The sequence below is a fragment of the Pediculus humanus genome, genomic scaffold (genome assembly GCF_000006295.1).
Source record: "Pediculus humanus corporis 1103172107399 genomic scaffold, whole genome shotgun sequence".
In the NCBI taxonomy this organism is placed as follows: domain Eukaryota; kingdom Metazoa; phylum Arthropoda; class Insecta; order Psocodea; family Pediculidae; genus Pediculus; species Pediculus humanus.
The window spans coordinates 170,746-186,753 of record NW_002987024.1 but is presented as its reverse complement, the minus strand read 5'-3'; the positions used below and the strand labels follow the sequence as shown (position 1 = coordinate 186,753).

The 16,008-nt window shown below is 25.1% G+C and overlaps 4 protein-coding genes across 4 annotated transcripts in view; 1 reads left to right on the top strand and 3 right to left on the bottom strand.

Moving 5' to 3' along the window:
• Nucleotides 1–212: 212 nt before the first annotated feature.
• Phum_PHUM047320 (elongation of very long chain fatty acids protein, putative) lies at nt 213–1,561 on the top strand (the record flags this gene model as incomplete). The annotated part of the gene is made up of 5 exons (XM_002423245.1): nt 213–276; nt 501–691; nt 786–1,053; nt 1,129–1,244; nt 1,325–1,561. 5 exons carry the CDS (start codon nt 213–215, stop codon nt 1,559–1,561), a joined length of 876 nt encoding a protein of 291 aa, XP_002423290.1.
• Nucleotides 1,562–3,279: 1,718 nt separating this feature from the next.
• Nucleotides 3,280–6,961, bottom strand: Phum_PHUM047310 (N-ethylmaleimide sensitive fusion protein, putative; the record flags this gene model as incomplete). The annotated part of the gene is made up of 14 exons (XM_002423244.1): nt 3,280–3,412; nt 3,490–3,648; nt 3,737–3,921; nt 4,004–4,161; nt 4,262–4,388; nt 4,583–4,725; nt 4,806–4,962; nt 5,035–5,259; nt 5,330–5,529; nt 5,622–5,764; nt 5,870–6,032; nt 6,195–6,316; nt 6,417–6,638; nt 6,876–6,961. 14 exons carry the CDS (start codon nt 6,959–6,961, stop codon nt 3,280–3,282), a joined length of 2,223 nt encoding a protein of 740 aa, XP_002423289.1.
• A 1,412-nt stretch (nt 6,962–8,373) lies between these two features.
• Nucleotides 8,374–12,045, bottom strand: Phum_PHUM047300 (N-ethylmaleimide sensitive fusion protein, putative; the record flags this gene model as incomplete). Its single annotated transcript, XM_002423243.1, has 15 exons — nt 8,374–8,521; nt 8,610–8,768; nt 8,917–9,101; nt 9,192–9,349; nt 9,427–9,562; nt 9,635–9,777; nt 9,858–10,014; nt 10,087–10,176; nt 10,200–10,304; nt 10,375–10,574; nt 10,678–10,820; nt 10,915–11,077; nt 11,307–11,428; nt 11,517–11,738; nt 11,960–12,045. 15 exons carry the CDS (start codon nt 12,043–12,045, stop codon nt 8,374–8,376), a joined length of 2,217 nt encoding a protein of 738 aa, XP_002423288.1.
• A 1,899-nt stretch (nt 12,046–13,944) lies between these two features.
• Phum_PHUM047290 (myosin-5A, putative) overlaps nt 13,945–16,008 on the bottom strand; it is a gene marked incomplete at both ends in the record, with an annotated part of 9,748 nt that continues 7,684 nt past the window's right edge. Inside the window, 7 exons of the mRNA XM_002423242.1 lie at nt 13,945–14,190; nt 14,268–14,525; nt 14,610–14,861; nt 14,958–15,128; nt 15,217–15,395; nt 15,498–15,665; nt 15,766–15,923. Coding sequence (XP_002423287.1) covers nt 13,945–14,190; nt 14,268–14,525; nt 14,610–14,861; nt 14,958–15,128; nt 15,217–15,395; nt 15,498–15,665; nt 15,766–15,923 — 1,432 coding nt within the window. The remainder of the gene's footprint in view (nt 14,191–14,267; nt 14,526–14,609; nt 14,862–14,957; nt 15,129–15,216; nt 15,396–15,497; nt 15,666–15,765; nt 15,924–16,008) is intronic.

Sequence of the window (16,008 nt, the reverse complement as noted above, 5' to 3'; positions counted from 1 at the left end):
TTTTTTTTTATTTTATTTGTTGACTAGATGAAAATGCACATTTTTTTCTTCTTTTTACCAACAGATGAACCAGGTCAACGTAATATAAATGGATAACTGTACAAATTAATAAATTAAAACCGAGAAGAAAAAAAAAAAAAGCGGAAGAAGAAGAAAAAAAACCGTCATCATCGTTTAACATTGAAACTTTTTTTATTTAAAAAAAAAAAAAAATGACTTCGATTTATAATAATTCCATATCTAATTTTTATAATTATATATTTAAAGATCTAGCAGGTAAGTTTATCATTATTATTATTATTTGCATAAATTTTATTCAATTTATATATATTTTAAAAAAAAAAGAAATTAGGTATTTTGATGATGATGTTTGTTTGAAGAAAAAAAAAAAGTTTTTAATTAAACAAAAGAAATAAAAGAAAAATATAAAGGTTTGTGTTAAAAAGAAAAAGAGAAAGTGAAAAGTGAAAATTTTTTTTTTTTTTTTCTTTTTTTTCAAGATCCAAGAACAAACGATTGGTTTTTGATTCCATCACCCATGCCTGGCCTTATTATAATTGCATGTTATTTATATTTTGTTACGACTTGGGGTCCGAGATACATGAAAGATAAAAAACCATACGAATTAAAATTAACATTAATTATATATAATTTTTTACAAGTATTAGTTAGCATTTATTTAGTGTACGAGGTTAGTTTATTTTTTTAATATTAATATATATATATTATAAATAAAATAAAATAAAGATGGTAACAAACGAACGTTATGCATTTATTCTTTTTAGGCCATCGACGGTCTTTGGCTCAGAGATGATTTTTCATTTCGTTGTCAACCGGTTATTTTTGAATATACAGAACCGGCCATGAGAGAAGCAAGAGGAGTTTATGTTTATTTCATAGCTAAATTAACAGAACTACTCGATACTGTTTTTTTCGTTTTGAGAAAAAAACATAATCAAATATCATTTCTTCACATGTACCATCATACTGTTATGCCGATGGTATCTTGGGGTTGTGTTAAATATTATCCCGGTGGTCATTCAACATTTGTCGGTTTGTCCCCATATCATTTCACTTCAAATGTTTATTTATTAATCAATAAATAAATCAATAAATTTATAATTACAGGTGTTATTAATTCGTTTGTACATATAATTATGTATTTATATTATATGCTTTCTGCATTCGGACCTAAATTTCATAAATATTTATGGTGGAAAAAATACATAACAGTATTACAAATGGTTAATATTATCATTATTATCATCGTTTAAATACCGTTAATTAATATCGTCTTGCTAATTTATTTTTATTTATTTTTCAGGTTCAATTTTTAATTGTTTTTTTACATAATGCTCAATTACTTTTCACCGATTGCAATTATCCAAAATTTTCAATTTTTTTCGTTTTTCCAAACGCTTGGTTTTTCTTATATCTTTTTAATGATTTCTATGTAAAAGCATACAGGAGAAAAAAATATGATGAAAATTCTGGAAAACTAAATAACAATGATAATAAATACATACGAGATGATTCTTTTAAAGAAAAGAAAAATATTTAAAAAAAAAAAAAAAAAAATGATTTTTTACAATTTTTAAAGAGAATTTTTTATATTTATTATTAATAGTAATAATAATAATAATAAAATGAGTGCAAAGTGAAAGTGAAATTTTGAATTCTTTTTTTTTTTTTTTTTGTTATAAATTTTCAAGTAGTTTTGTACAATAAAATTAAATTTTTCAACTATCGTGATTTGTTAAAACATTAGAAAGAGAGAGACAGAGAGAGAGAGAGAGATTTTGATATTAAAAAAAATATATATATATATAAAAATTATTGATATTTAATAATTTTTTTCTTTTTTTTTTTTTCAAAATATTGTTACTTATTAAGTTTTAATTTTTTTTTGTTATAATTATAATATTTGCAATATATATTATATATTTTTAAAATAATAAAACAAAATGTTTTTTTTTTATATAACCAAATAAATATAAAAACTTTTTTTTAAATAAATTATTATTGGTTATTCGTGTTTTAAATAATAATTACAAAGCACAGGCGTTTTTTTTTTTTTTTTTTTTTTTTTTTTTTTTTATGCCAGGTACAAGCACGCGAGAATTTTTTTTTACTTTTTAATTTGAATTTAAAAAAAAAAAACGATTTAAAATTTTTTTATTTTATAATAAAATTTCATTTGATAGATTCGTGAATGAGTTCCCTTCCCTTTTTATTAAAGTGCATAATTTTTATTTCAAATCTTCAAAAAATTATGTATTTATTTAAATAATATTATATTCAATCGACCATTAATAATAATAATAATACGCTACAATATTGATAAAATCAATAAATAAAAAAATTATTATATTTATTTAATTCCTTTTAATAATTATTGCTACATAATAATAATTTTTATAAATTAATAATTAATTAAAAAGCATCAAAGCAATTTTTTTAACATTTTAATAATATAAATTTATATATATATATACGTAACAATCGTTATATATTATTATTATAATATCAACAAAAATTCTAATTAATTTTATTTATTATTTAAACAAATATTATTAATTTTGTGCAAACTATAATTAAAAATATTTAATAATGAAATATTATATAACCTCGAAAACAATAAGCGATATACGCTTTATTATATTATATTAATAACATAATAATTATTATATATATATATTATAAATATATAATTTTAAATAACATTATGAAAACGATATTTTTAATTAATTAATTAATTAATTAATAACTTATTTAGCACTTTAATAAAAATTTATTTTATTTAAAAACAATACAACGTTGTGCATAATTTTTTTATTTTATTTATAAATAAATTATTATTATTATTAATATATATATATATATTTTTATTCTCCGGGAAGAAAAAAGTGAAAGTTTTTGCTCGATGGGGAGGGGGAGGGGAAGAAGAAGAAGAAGAGGGGGGGGAATTTTAATTCGATTCCTGTTTTTAAATGTCTAATATTGAAATGTATACGATAATAATAATAATTACGATGAAACAACAGTTATATGATTAATGATAATATTTACTAAGCAACATTTAACACAATCCTACTCCTACTCGTCGGGTTTTATTTTTAAAAAAAAAAAAACAAACGAATTAATAAATAATAGCAATTCGTTTACGGATATAATAATAAATTAAGTAGTAATAATATTGATAACGAATTAAAAATATTAATTTGTATTCCAACCTGTTAATGTGACACGAATATTGAGGTAGCCCTCTTTTAGTTGATCCTAACGATTCCCCGTATCGGATAAACAACCTTCTTCTTCCAAAGTTGATAAAAAGTGTGAAACACGAATTTGTGGATTTGTTTGTCGTGCCATATCAACTAATGCTAATAATTTTTTTATTCCGACAAATATTCTAAAAAAATTAAAAATTTGAATCAAGAAATTATACATAAATATAATTTATGTAAATAATTATATAAATAAACATACTTTTGCCCGTGTATTTGTTTTGCAATACTCTGTATGTCTTTTTTTGTAAAAACGTTTGTTTCTTCCAAAACGTTTAAAAAATCTTTTGGATCTGATATATTTGGAACGTGTAAAATGGAAGTAAAAGCGGATAAAAGTTCCAAATCTTCTAAAACTTGTCTAAAAAAAAAAAAAAAAAAAAAATTAAATTAAAAAATTTTTCTTTCCCGTGTAAAATTAAAATAAAAAATTATTGATTGATATTGACCTTCTGCTACTCGTACACAAAACCATGAGCCTTCGACCTTTTGGCGGTTCTTTTTTTAATAAAACTAAAAGCGCTTGAAGTGTTAGATTTGAATATCTCGGACCAACAGCACCATAATCTAACAAACGCTCGATGTTATCGACCAATATGCAACTAAGGGTAGACCTATGTGCATCGTCAAATATCTATAATTTTATAAAATTAAAATTTAATTAAAGACTGTAAAAAGGTGAAATGAAAAAAAATTATTCAAAACTTTTATCAAACCTTTCTTATCAAAAGACATTTTGCAGATTCCGTAAAACCAACCATATCTTCCGGTGTGCATACTTTTATAAATGGAAAATTACTCATTTTAGCCAATTGACCAGCAAGAGCTGTTTTTCCAGAATTAGGTGGTCCTTCCAGTAGTACAGACACAACACCTTTGGTTTAAATAACACAACGGGGTTACATTTTATAATATAAAAATATATCACCAAAAAAATTTATTAAAAAAAAAAAAAAAAAACTTGCCAGATAAACTGTCTGGTGATTTTGCCTGGTCGATCAATATTTTTCCAACCTCGTAAATATGTTCAACAGGTTTACCCCAATTTATAATTCCATGCAATAAAAGTTGATCTAAAATTTCGGCAGAAAGTCCAAATGCCTTTAAAAAAAAGAACAAATAAAAAATTTAGATTATACCCATTTTTGAGGTTTATTTGAAAAACGACTCCCTATTAAAATAACAGTAGTGAAAAAAAATATATAAAAATTATATCCGAGCTTAAAAAACCGTAAGTTTGGAGAAAAAAAAGGGACCCTTAGCAAAATAATCATAATAATAAAATGAAAGCTCACCGGTTTGATGTCATTTTCTAAAGCATGCAAGAAATCAGCACGATTTACGCTTAAATTTTCTATTGCATTCGGATCCACCTCTACTTTACTTGTTGCCTTTATGAAACGATTTAATGCCGTACTTTGAGCTGCTCTCACTAAACCTGAAAATTAAATAAATTATTGAGAATTTTATTATTGTTACGAAATTTATTCAAGAAAAGAATGCAATGTTTTTTGGTACCTTCTAATTCTGCACCACTAAAGTTTTTAGTGATGGCTGCCAGTTCTTTCAAATCAACGTCTTCGTTTAATTTTTTGTGTTCTCTCATTCTGCTCGTGTGAATATTTAAAATTTGCAGTCTACCCTTTTCGTCCGGTAAACCTATTTCCATTTGAACCTAGTATAATAGTTTAACATTTATTGTAATATAACAAAAATCTGACGTTTTTGTTGTTCGTTATCATCTTACTTCTAATCTTCCTGGTCGAAGAAGAGCCTCGTCGATCATGTCTTTTCGATTTGTCATTCCAATCACTAGAATATTATTTAACTGATCAACTCCGTCTATTTTGGTAAGTAACTGATTGACGACAGTGTCGTGAACTCCAGCCGCTCCAGCAACAGATCCTCTTGCTTTACATATGGCGTCGATTTCATCGAAAATTATTATGTGCAATCCGCTGTTTGGACCGAGCTAAAAAAATTTGGTTATTTAAATAATTGTGATTAACAATTTGTTGTTCATAGTTAGAACACACACTCACTCTTTTCTCTTCTTCTTCTGCTTCGGCGAAAAGTCTTCGTATGTTGGCTTCACTTTCACCGACGTACTTGTCCAGTATTTGAGGTCCGTTGACGATTTTCGGTTCTCTTGCATTTAACATTTTTCCGATTTGTCTGGCCAACAGCGTTTTACCCGTACCAGGCGGACCGTAAAGTAAAATACCTTTCACGTGTTTGCAGCCTAATTATACGATAAACAATAAAGTATACGTCAGTAAACTCTCGAATTATAACATCTTCGTCGTGACTATGAGACAAGATTGAAAAACTGACCCAATTTTTCGATGGTTTCCGGTGGATAAACTCTTGAAGCGAAGGCTCTTCTGAAAATCGCATTGAATTCCGTATCCAAACCACCTATTCCCATTTTTTGAAAATCCCAATCGGGATTAATTATAGATTGCCGTGGTGCTTGACTATAAGAATTTTTTTTTAAAAGGATTAATTAATAGAATTTACTATAAAAAAAAACATCGATTTTCAATAAAGCTCATTAGGCATTATTAATTCATTAAAATTACCCTCTAGCTTTTCCAGTTAAATTTAGGGACGATGATTCAACTTTTTCAAATTGTACAACAGTATTTCCCAATAATTTACCAAAATTAGTTTTCCTTGTTTTTGCTTCTTTTCCGGCATTTAAAGCTGTCAAATCCACAGATAAAAGTTCTTTTACCACAAGTCCTATAAAAAAAAAAATACAAAGCCCCGAAATTATTTTTTATACATTAATAAGTAATTTTTTGATTTTTTTATAAAACTTTTATAATTTTTTCTAATTAAGCAAAATGTTACATTTGAGAACCTTAATCTTTCGTGTTTATATGTATATAAAAAAATGTTTACCAAGCAATTTTTTATCTTTGAAACTAAAAACTAATTGTTGTCCAACTGTAAAAGCAAGTCCACAAAATTGAGCGATGAATTCTTTTGCCATAAGATCGGTATCATACGGTTCAGTTGTGGCACTGAAAAATAATTAATTTATTAATTAATTTATTTAAATTGTTTTTTTGTTATTAAAAAGTTATTCATCATTCTCTAATATATGTATATAAAATTTCGTGCCTTTTTTTTTGTAAGAAATCTGCTTCTAAAACTACGTTGGATAAAAGTTCAGAATCTGATTTTGGATCAAAATAATATGGTTTGACAGCAATATCTTGATTGAGTGACAACGAAGCCCATTTTCTTTGTGGCATACTAAATCCAACATATCCTGAAGGTACATTTGCATCTAATTTAATTGTGAAAATAAAATGTCCGCTTCCAGTATTAACTTCTATGTGTCTGAAAAAACAAATTTACGTTTAGCAAAAATAATTTATTCGTTCATCATTGTTTGGTGTCATTTTCATTTTCATTTTTTTTTAATGATTATTATTTTAATGTATAATCTTTATCAATTTTTACCAAATTTGAATATTGAAATATTTAAAATTTCTCATGATAAAAGAAAAACACACAAATAAAAGCTACATTCAATTTTTTTTTCATTAAAAATAATTTAAATATAATTAATCTTACTTGACATCAGCAGAAAAATCAGCCGGATTACAAATGGCTCTGTTTGTAAGTGAAAGTTCATCAGTTGGACATTTAGTGGCTTTCATTTCTAAAAAAAAAAAAAAAAAAAAAAAAGGAAAGAAAGATATAAAATATATAATAAAAACGAAATCAATATTTTACAAGTTTAGGTTAGAGTAAAAATTAAAAAAAATATTTTATTTGACGATAAAGAACAAATAAATAACCGTCAAATGATAATTCAAAATGGCTGAAAATTTTTCGTTTAGAACACATAATTGTTAATACGAAATTTAAAAACAAATAAAAATGATTTGAAAATAAAACATTAATAATTACTTTTAAATTATATATATATATATTTCACAAAACTGTTAATAAATCACTATCGAAAAACTATATTTATAAATATTAATCTATTTATTTTCAATTATCCATTTTTAATCTCGACAAAAATTGTACGAAAAAAAAAAAAATAAATCTTTACTTTTAATTTCGCCCGTTCCGTTTGAATTTCAAAAAGTGTCAACTACCACCTGCATTGCAGTGCGCTGACCACGTTCAGAAAATGAAAATTTCCCAGAAATTAATCAATGATTATGAAAAGACGAAAATTTAATTATTTCTTTTTTTTTTCAAAGAAAATTCTTACGAATAAATATTTTGATTTAATTATTAATTATATTTTATTATTTAAAATTATATTTATTGGATAAAAAGTTAAATTAACCTTATTTGAAAAAAAAAAAACAACAAAAAATTTAACGGTTATTTTTTTAGTTTTTCGCGCCATTTTTTTTTTTGTAACAAAACAGTATTTATTCTATAACATTTCCCTATATTTAAACCTAATTTATTTTAATTTGAGTATTAATACATAAATAATAATAAAATTAAATAAAAATGTATTTATACAATATGTATAAAAATTTAATTAACATTATTATTTTAGTATGAAAATAAAATAATAAAAACCGTAGGGAACATTAATTTAATAATAAAAAAAGTACATTTTAGTTTATAAAATATATATTAACATTAGTATAACAAAATATATTTATTTTTAATAAAAAAAAAAAAAAATGGTAATAATACTTAATTAAAATAATTTTTGTATAGAAGGCACTTGAAAATATTTAACTAACAATAAATAAAAAAAGGCACCGGTTTCATTTTTTTAAACAAAATATTATTTTATAAAAATTTCCATATATATATATATATATATATATATAAAATATTTAGTATAAAAAAGCAATTGTAAAAATTAATATTATTTTAACGTTATGATAAAAAAAAAAAATTTTTTATCCTGTGTAAATAATAATAATAATTTTTTTTTTTGAAAACTTTCCTGTTACTTTTGTTTTGTGAGTCTTAATGTAAAATATATATAAAAAAAAAAAAACCCTGTCCAAATATAATTTACTGAGAAAATTATCATACGATATGTTTTGAATGCTTTTAAATAAATAAAGAATAATAATAATAATAATAATTAAGCCCTGTTTAAAAAAAATTCTTCCTTTTCCTCTAGGCAACCTTCTTCTTCAAGTGTTGTTACAAATTGAGAAACTCTCGTATTTGGATTTGTTTGTCGTGCCATGTCAATTAATGCCAATAATTTTTTTATCCCGATGGATAACCTAATAAAAAAAAACACGTTTTTAATCCTGTTTAATCCTGTTAATTTGAAATTTAAAACAAAATTGACGAATATGTATATATAATTACCGTTTCCCTTGTAATAATTTTACTAAAGATTTAATATCTGGAGAAGAAAAAACGTTTGTTTCTTCTAATACGGTAACTAAATCATCAATTTCCGTTATGTTTGGTACGTGGAGGGTAGTCGTGAAAGTGGAAAGCAATTCTAAATCTTCAAGTACTTTTCTAAAAAAAAAAAAAAAAAAGTTTTTGATTACATCTTTTGTTAATGTAAGAGCAATTAAAAGTTGTTATTGATTAAAAACTTTCAAGTTTTAATTTTTAAAAAATTGCCATTCATCCATTAACTAAAGAAACTTTTCCTTTTTTTTACCTTCTGCTGCTCGTGCAAAAAACTATAAGTCGTCTTCCCTTTGGCGGCTCCTTTTTCAACAGAACTAATAAGGCTTGCAATGTTATATTGGAATAACGTGGTCCGACAGCACCGTAATCTAAAAGCCTTTCGATATTATCAACTAAAACGCAACTTAGGTTTGATCGATAAGCGTCTTCGAAAATCTAAACGAAAAAAAAAAAAAATTAATAAACAAAAAATTGAAAAAAAAAGTCTTTGATATGAAGAGAGCTTTTGTCTTATTAAAAAATTACTTTTTTTATAAGCAAACATTTAGAAGACTCCGTAAAGCCGACCATGTCCTCGGGTGAACACACTTTTATAAATGGAAAATTACTCATTTTAGCTAATTGACAAGCTAAAGCAGTTTTTCCCGAGTTAGGAGGTCCTTCCAAAAGAACGGTAACAACACCTTAAAAATAATTTATCATTTTATTATATTTGAATATTGAAAAAGCATAAAACTGAAATGTACGAATTGTAACATACCAGATAAACTTTCCAACGATTTAGCTTGTTCTATAAGTAATCGTCCGACATCAATTATTCGAGCGATGGGTTTACCCCAATTTATAATACCGTGAGCCAAAAGATGATCTAAAAGTTCACCGGATAAACCAAACGCCTAAAATAATCATTTAATAATAATGAGTATAAAATTAAAACGTAAAAGGAGAAAACAATATTTTTTATTTACCGGTTTAATATCATTTTCCAAAGCATGCATAAAATCAGTACGATTCACGCTTAAATTTTCTATTGCGTTCGGATCCACCTCTACTTTACTTGTTGCCTTTATGAAACGATTTAATGCCGTACTTTGAGCTGCTCTCACTAAACCTGAAAATTAAATAAATTATTGAGAATTTTATTATTGTTACGAAATTTATTCAAGAAAAGAATGCAATGTTTTTTGGTACCTTCTAATTCTGCACCACTAAAGTTTTTAGTGATGGCTGCCAATTCTTTCAAATCAACGTCTTCGTTTAATTTTTTGTATTCTCTCATTCTGCTCGTGTGAATATTTAAAATTTGCAGTCTGCCCTTTTCGTCCGGTAAACCTATTTCCATTTGAACCTAGTATAATAGTTTAACATTTATTGTAATATAACAAAAATCTGACGTTTTTGTTGTTCGTTATCATCTTACTTCTAATCTTCCTGGTCGAAGAAGAGCCTCGTCGATCATATCTTTTCGATTTGTCATTCCGATAACCAGAATATTAACTGATCTACTCGTCTATTTGGTAGTAGCTGATTGACGACAGTGTCGTGAACTCCAGCCGCTCCAGCAACAGATCCTCTTGCTTTACATATGGCGTCGATCTCATCGAAAATTATTATGTGCAATCCGCTGTTTGGACCGAGCTAAAAAAATTTGGTTACTTAAATAATTGTGATTAACAATTTGTTGTTCATAGTTAGAACACACACTCACTCTTTTCTCTTCTTCTTCTGCTTCGGCGAAAAGTCTTCGTATGTTCGCTTCACTTTCGCCTACGTACTTGTCCAGTATTTGAGGACCGTTGACGATTTTCGGTTCCCTTGCATTTAACATTTTTCCGATTTGTCTGGCCAACAGCGTTTTACCCGTACCAGGCGGACCGTAAAGTAAAATACCTTTCACGTGTTTGCAGCCTAATTATACGATAAACAATAAATTTCACGTTAATAAACTCTCAAAAGCAGATTTAACTATGACATCTTAGTCATGACTATGAGACAAGATTGAAAAACTGACCCAATTTTTCGATGGTTTCCGGTGGATAAACTCTTGAAGCGAAGGCTCTTCTGAAAATCGCATTGAATTCCGTATCCAAACCACCTATTCCCATTTTTTGAAAATCCCAATCGGGATTAATTATAGATTGCCGTGGTGCTTGACTAAAAAAAATTTATTTTTAAGGTAAATTAAAATGAAAAGAATTTATGTGGAAAGCAAGGATTATTAATCCAGCTTATTTTATATTAAATTTACCCTCTAGCTTTTCCAGTTAAATTAAGGTTTGATAATTCAGCTTTATTAAATTGAACCACTGTATTCCCTAATAATTTTCCAAAATTTGTTTTTTCAGGTTTAGGTGTATCTCCAGCTCCTATTACATTAATGTTTACTGAAAACATGTCTTTTACTACCAAGGCTGCAAAAAATGTATTTTTTTATTTTAATTTTAAATGAACAATATATAATTTATTAATGATTATAAATTTTTTTATTTTTTTCGTGAATTGATTATCAAGTTGAACTTCTTTTGTAGGTTTATCTAGTTTTTCATATTTTTAATTATTTCAATAATTTTGTTACAGAATGTGTAAATTCAATATTTTATGACATAAAAATTAAAAAATAAAATTATATTATTAACTCACCTAAAGGTTTTTTTTCATTGAAACTAAAGGCTAATTGTTGACCAATTGTAAAGACTTGCCCACAAAATTGGGCCAAAAATTCCTTGGCCATTTGATCTGAATCATATGGATCTTTTACGATACTAAATTTACAAAAAAAAGCGATAAACCAGATTACAAAAATTTTTATTCGTCACTAATAAATAACATAAAATAAAAATTTAATTTTACCTCTTTTTTTGTAAAAAATCAGCTTCTAAAACAATGTTAGATAATAATTCTGAATTACATTCAAGATCAAAATTAAAAGCGCATGCTTCGATATCTTGATTTATCGATAAAGAAGCCCATCTTCTTTGAGGTACACTAAATCCTATAGATCCTGATGGTACACTATTGTCAAATTTTATTGAAAATACAAAAAATTCACTGCCATTAAATATTTTAATATGTCTAAAAAAAAATAAAAAATTGTTTGAGTTAGTATTTCACTTTTGACTTAAATAAAAAGTATTAAATGATGTAGTTTTACTTAATTCCCAAGTTTTGTGCTGCATATTTATCATTTTAAAAAATTTGCTATTAAATGTCAATCTCAAATTTAAATTTATAATATTTATAAAATTATAATTTTTCCCTAACAACTAATAGCAAATTAAAAAATTTTTACTTACTCAACTGTAGCAGGAAAATCATCTGGTGAGCATATAGCACAATTTGTCAGTGCTAATTCATCTGTAGGACACCTTATTGCCTTCATTTTATAATATTTACTAAAAAGTACAGCAGGTAAAATTTAATTATAAATACTAATATATATATATATATATATATTTATAAAAAAATATAATAATTTATTTTGGCTTAAAAATATTATTTAAAATAATTTCTTCAATATTAGTACTACTACCTCCTCACAGTCATTTAAAAATGATACAAAAATAAAAATGAGTAATATTTACTCATCATCAACGTTTGAAAAAGTTGTTATATTCATTCCAGATGTATAGATTTTATTAATTTAATTTAGTTAAAATTATAAAAATAGTAATAAAGACTATTAAAAAAATAATTTTTTTATCAAAATATTATTCTTTCACAAAATAACTTTTATATATTAATTACGAACATTTAACAGAAACGAGTGATAAAATTAAATACCGGAAAATAACAGTTGTAATATTATCGTGATGAGAAACACCAGTGGTGCCAACTTATGAATATGTAAACGGTTACAAAAGCAAAAATTTGACGTAAAATTATTCTTCGTGATGTTTCATCATCATGCTCAAAACGCAGGTTGTTACTTCAGGTATTTTCATTAAATTATTTCCTAATTTTTAACATAAAAAAAAAAAAACTTGCGATTTAAAAAATAAGTTTAAATTAGAAATTAATGTACGAAAAAAGCACTTTTACTTTTTTTTAATGTTTACATTTTTTTTTATATGTATAAGTTCTTATGTAATTTTTATTTTTTTAATATTGGTATAAATGTTTATGTTTTAAGCGGATTCACGGTAATTTAATTTTCTTATTATCAAACTTTGAAATTTGGTTTAACTGATTGAATTTAATAAATATGATAAATATTTTATTTAATAGTCGCATTTTAAATTATTTAAGCTTTTATATTTTGACTTATTGACACTTGACTTTATTAGTGAAAAAATTATTACTTTAAATGTTTTGTTTTATTCTAAATTTTTTTTTTTTTTTATATAAAATAATTGAGCAAAATTTATAAAAAAAAAAAAGGTTGTTTTTATTTAAAATGCAACAAATATATATATATTATATATATTTTTTTAATATTAAACAAAGCTTACTGTACTTTTTTATAAAAAAAAAAAAAGGAAAAATAATTATATATATATACCAGCTCGACAGAGAAATTAATAATATTTACTCATAAAATTATTATTATTTTTTCATGATAATAATATATACCAAAAAAATATATTTTTAAATAATAAATAATTATTAAAATAATATTTTATTTAATATATCTATATATATATATATATATATATTTAGATAAACTTTATTTTCATCTTTATCAATCAACCAACATAAAGATATACATATAGGCAAAAAATTAACAAATAATAAATTTAAAATACATTATTTAAAGCTTTCGATTAACTTTTTTTAACAACATTTTTTTTTTTTTTTTCTATCCTTTATAATCACACACTGTTACATCCTAATTTTCTTTTATTTACTAATATAATATCATTTAACAGATATATATTTTGAATGGAAATAATAATAATAATAATATTTGATAAATCCATTATTCTATCCCAAACTTCAAGTGGTCAATATCGATAAAATTAAAAAAAATTTTTTTTTTTTTTTTTTTAAGTACCACACTGTAGCTTATATAGGTCAACATGAAAGAGTTTTTATTTTAAAATACAGCCGATTAGGTTTGTTAGTATAATTTATATAAATATCTAATAAGAATTAATGAGATATTTTTTATACATAATTTTATGCATAAAAAAATATTCACAAATGAATTGACATGAAACCAACTAAATAGCAGGAAAATAAAATTAATTAAACTACTGAAATCTTTTTTAAATGAATCAACTATTTTGGTAAGATAAAAGATGAATATGAAACTAAAAAATATTAAATAAAATTTAAATTATTAAACCTTTTTTAGCATAGGTAAATCTAAATCTCCTGGTATTTCAATGTCTTCCAAACGAATGTTGGATGGATTGAAGGGAAATCTTACGGGAAATACAAATTTCGTATCCATTAGTAAAGGTGAATCGGGTTGATCGCCAGTTGATCTACTTTTAAGCTCTGCTTGAATTTTTCTCAAATAAGAAACTGGAACCTTTTTCTCGTAGTCGTCTGCTGGAGTGTACAAATGAAGAAGCTTTACGATCTTTAAAAAAAAAAAAAAAAAGAAAGATTATAAAAAAATAATCAAGATAATAAATTCATTTAAGGAATTCCACGTACCCTTGGTTCGGGTAATTTGTCACACATATCACAGAGGGATTTTATATCTTCCTCTTCTTTTCTTGCCTGTAGCAAATGACTCGCTTGTATTATGGGTTGAAGAGTTTCCGTTATTGAGGAATCTTTGAGCAAATGTTGTTTGGCCCATTCTTCTAAATTGCTCAAATTATATCTTATTTGCATTCCTTTCGTCCAATTGCACAAATCTTTTCTGCATAGTAAATTATTCAAGGAACATGCGCAAATAAAATAAAACGTCTGAAATAAAAAAAATCAATTCAATTTTTACAATCCGATTATTTTTAAATTTTAAACCCGGCCAAAAAAAAAAAATCATTGTACCTGTCTGAAAATCTGAGAAATGACTTCAGGATCAACTCCGAATATGGCAAATATCCTGTGGAAACCTGTCAATTCCCCAATGAGAGCATCTAATTTAACTTGTGGATTAGAAGTGTTTTCTGTGGCATTCGACACGCTGGAAGCTCTTTGTCGACCGGCTAAACCTTTCGAAAATCCAGATATGGCTTCGTGTTCTAATATTGCAGGAACTATGAGGCTATTTATTTTTTCCTGAAGGTCTCTTACGGCACCCTTTGTACGCAACCGCAAAATAAATAATTTTTTTTTTTTTTACCTTTAATAACAATAATTAAAAAAAAAAAAAAAAAAAAACGATTTTCTTTATACCTGATAAATCCAAACGGCCATATCGGAAAGAACCTGACGATATTCTTTGAGATCGAAATTACGAAGGCATTGTTCATTTTGTTTGGGAGTGTTATCCTGTTGAAATATTTTATCTCCACTATATTGTTTTAAATTGTGAAGCAACCGTAATGTGTTGCTCAACCACAAAACCTGGAAAAGTATAAAATTAAACGAAAATCAATTTTCAAAAACAAAAAAACAATTTTACGGATAAAAAAAAAAAAAAAAAAAAAGTTACCGTCGTTTCTAAATCATCATGTTTCTTTTTAATTAATTTCTTAACAGCGTTTATAAAGGCAGTTAGTAACGATCGAACTTTACCATCGTCGTTAACAAAATCCGTATGTCTTATACACATGAAGAAAATATAAGCTGGTAAACCCGGTAGTAAATACATGGCAACGCGAGGTTTCAAGTCTGTTTAAAAAAAAAAAAAAAAAAAAAAAATTTTAGGAAAAAATTTATTTTTTTCCAATTGCAAAACATTAAAAAAAAATAAAAATTTACCGTAAATCAAACGTTTAACAATTAAAGCTTCGTCTTCGCTCCTGTATTCGAACATTCCCTGGTAATTTCTTTCTTTTTTCATCATAACATTGGGAAGAGTGTTGTTACCTTCATCTGTCACTTTATATTTTTTATTATCAGGTTTGGAAATCGCATTTTGATCTTGTGATTCCACTTGATCTAATCCAACTAAAAAAAAAATAAAATTGACAATTATCAAATTAAAATAATATGCAAAGCCGAGTTTTTTTTTTTTTTTTTTTTTTTTTAAACTCCCCACCAAGTTCTTTTAGTTTTTTCAACAGGGCTTTATTTTGTTTTTTCAACTTTCTTGTATTTTCTTGCATCAAATCAAATTTTTCTTGCAAATCTAAATTTTCAGCGGTCAAACGTGAAATTTCATGTTGCATATAACCTTCGGTTTGAGATTGAGGACTTCTGGAAAAAAAAAAAAAAAATTAATTAAAAAAAATCCCCCCACAAATCCATAAAATGATTTTTTTTTTTTTTTTTTTTTTTTTTT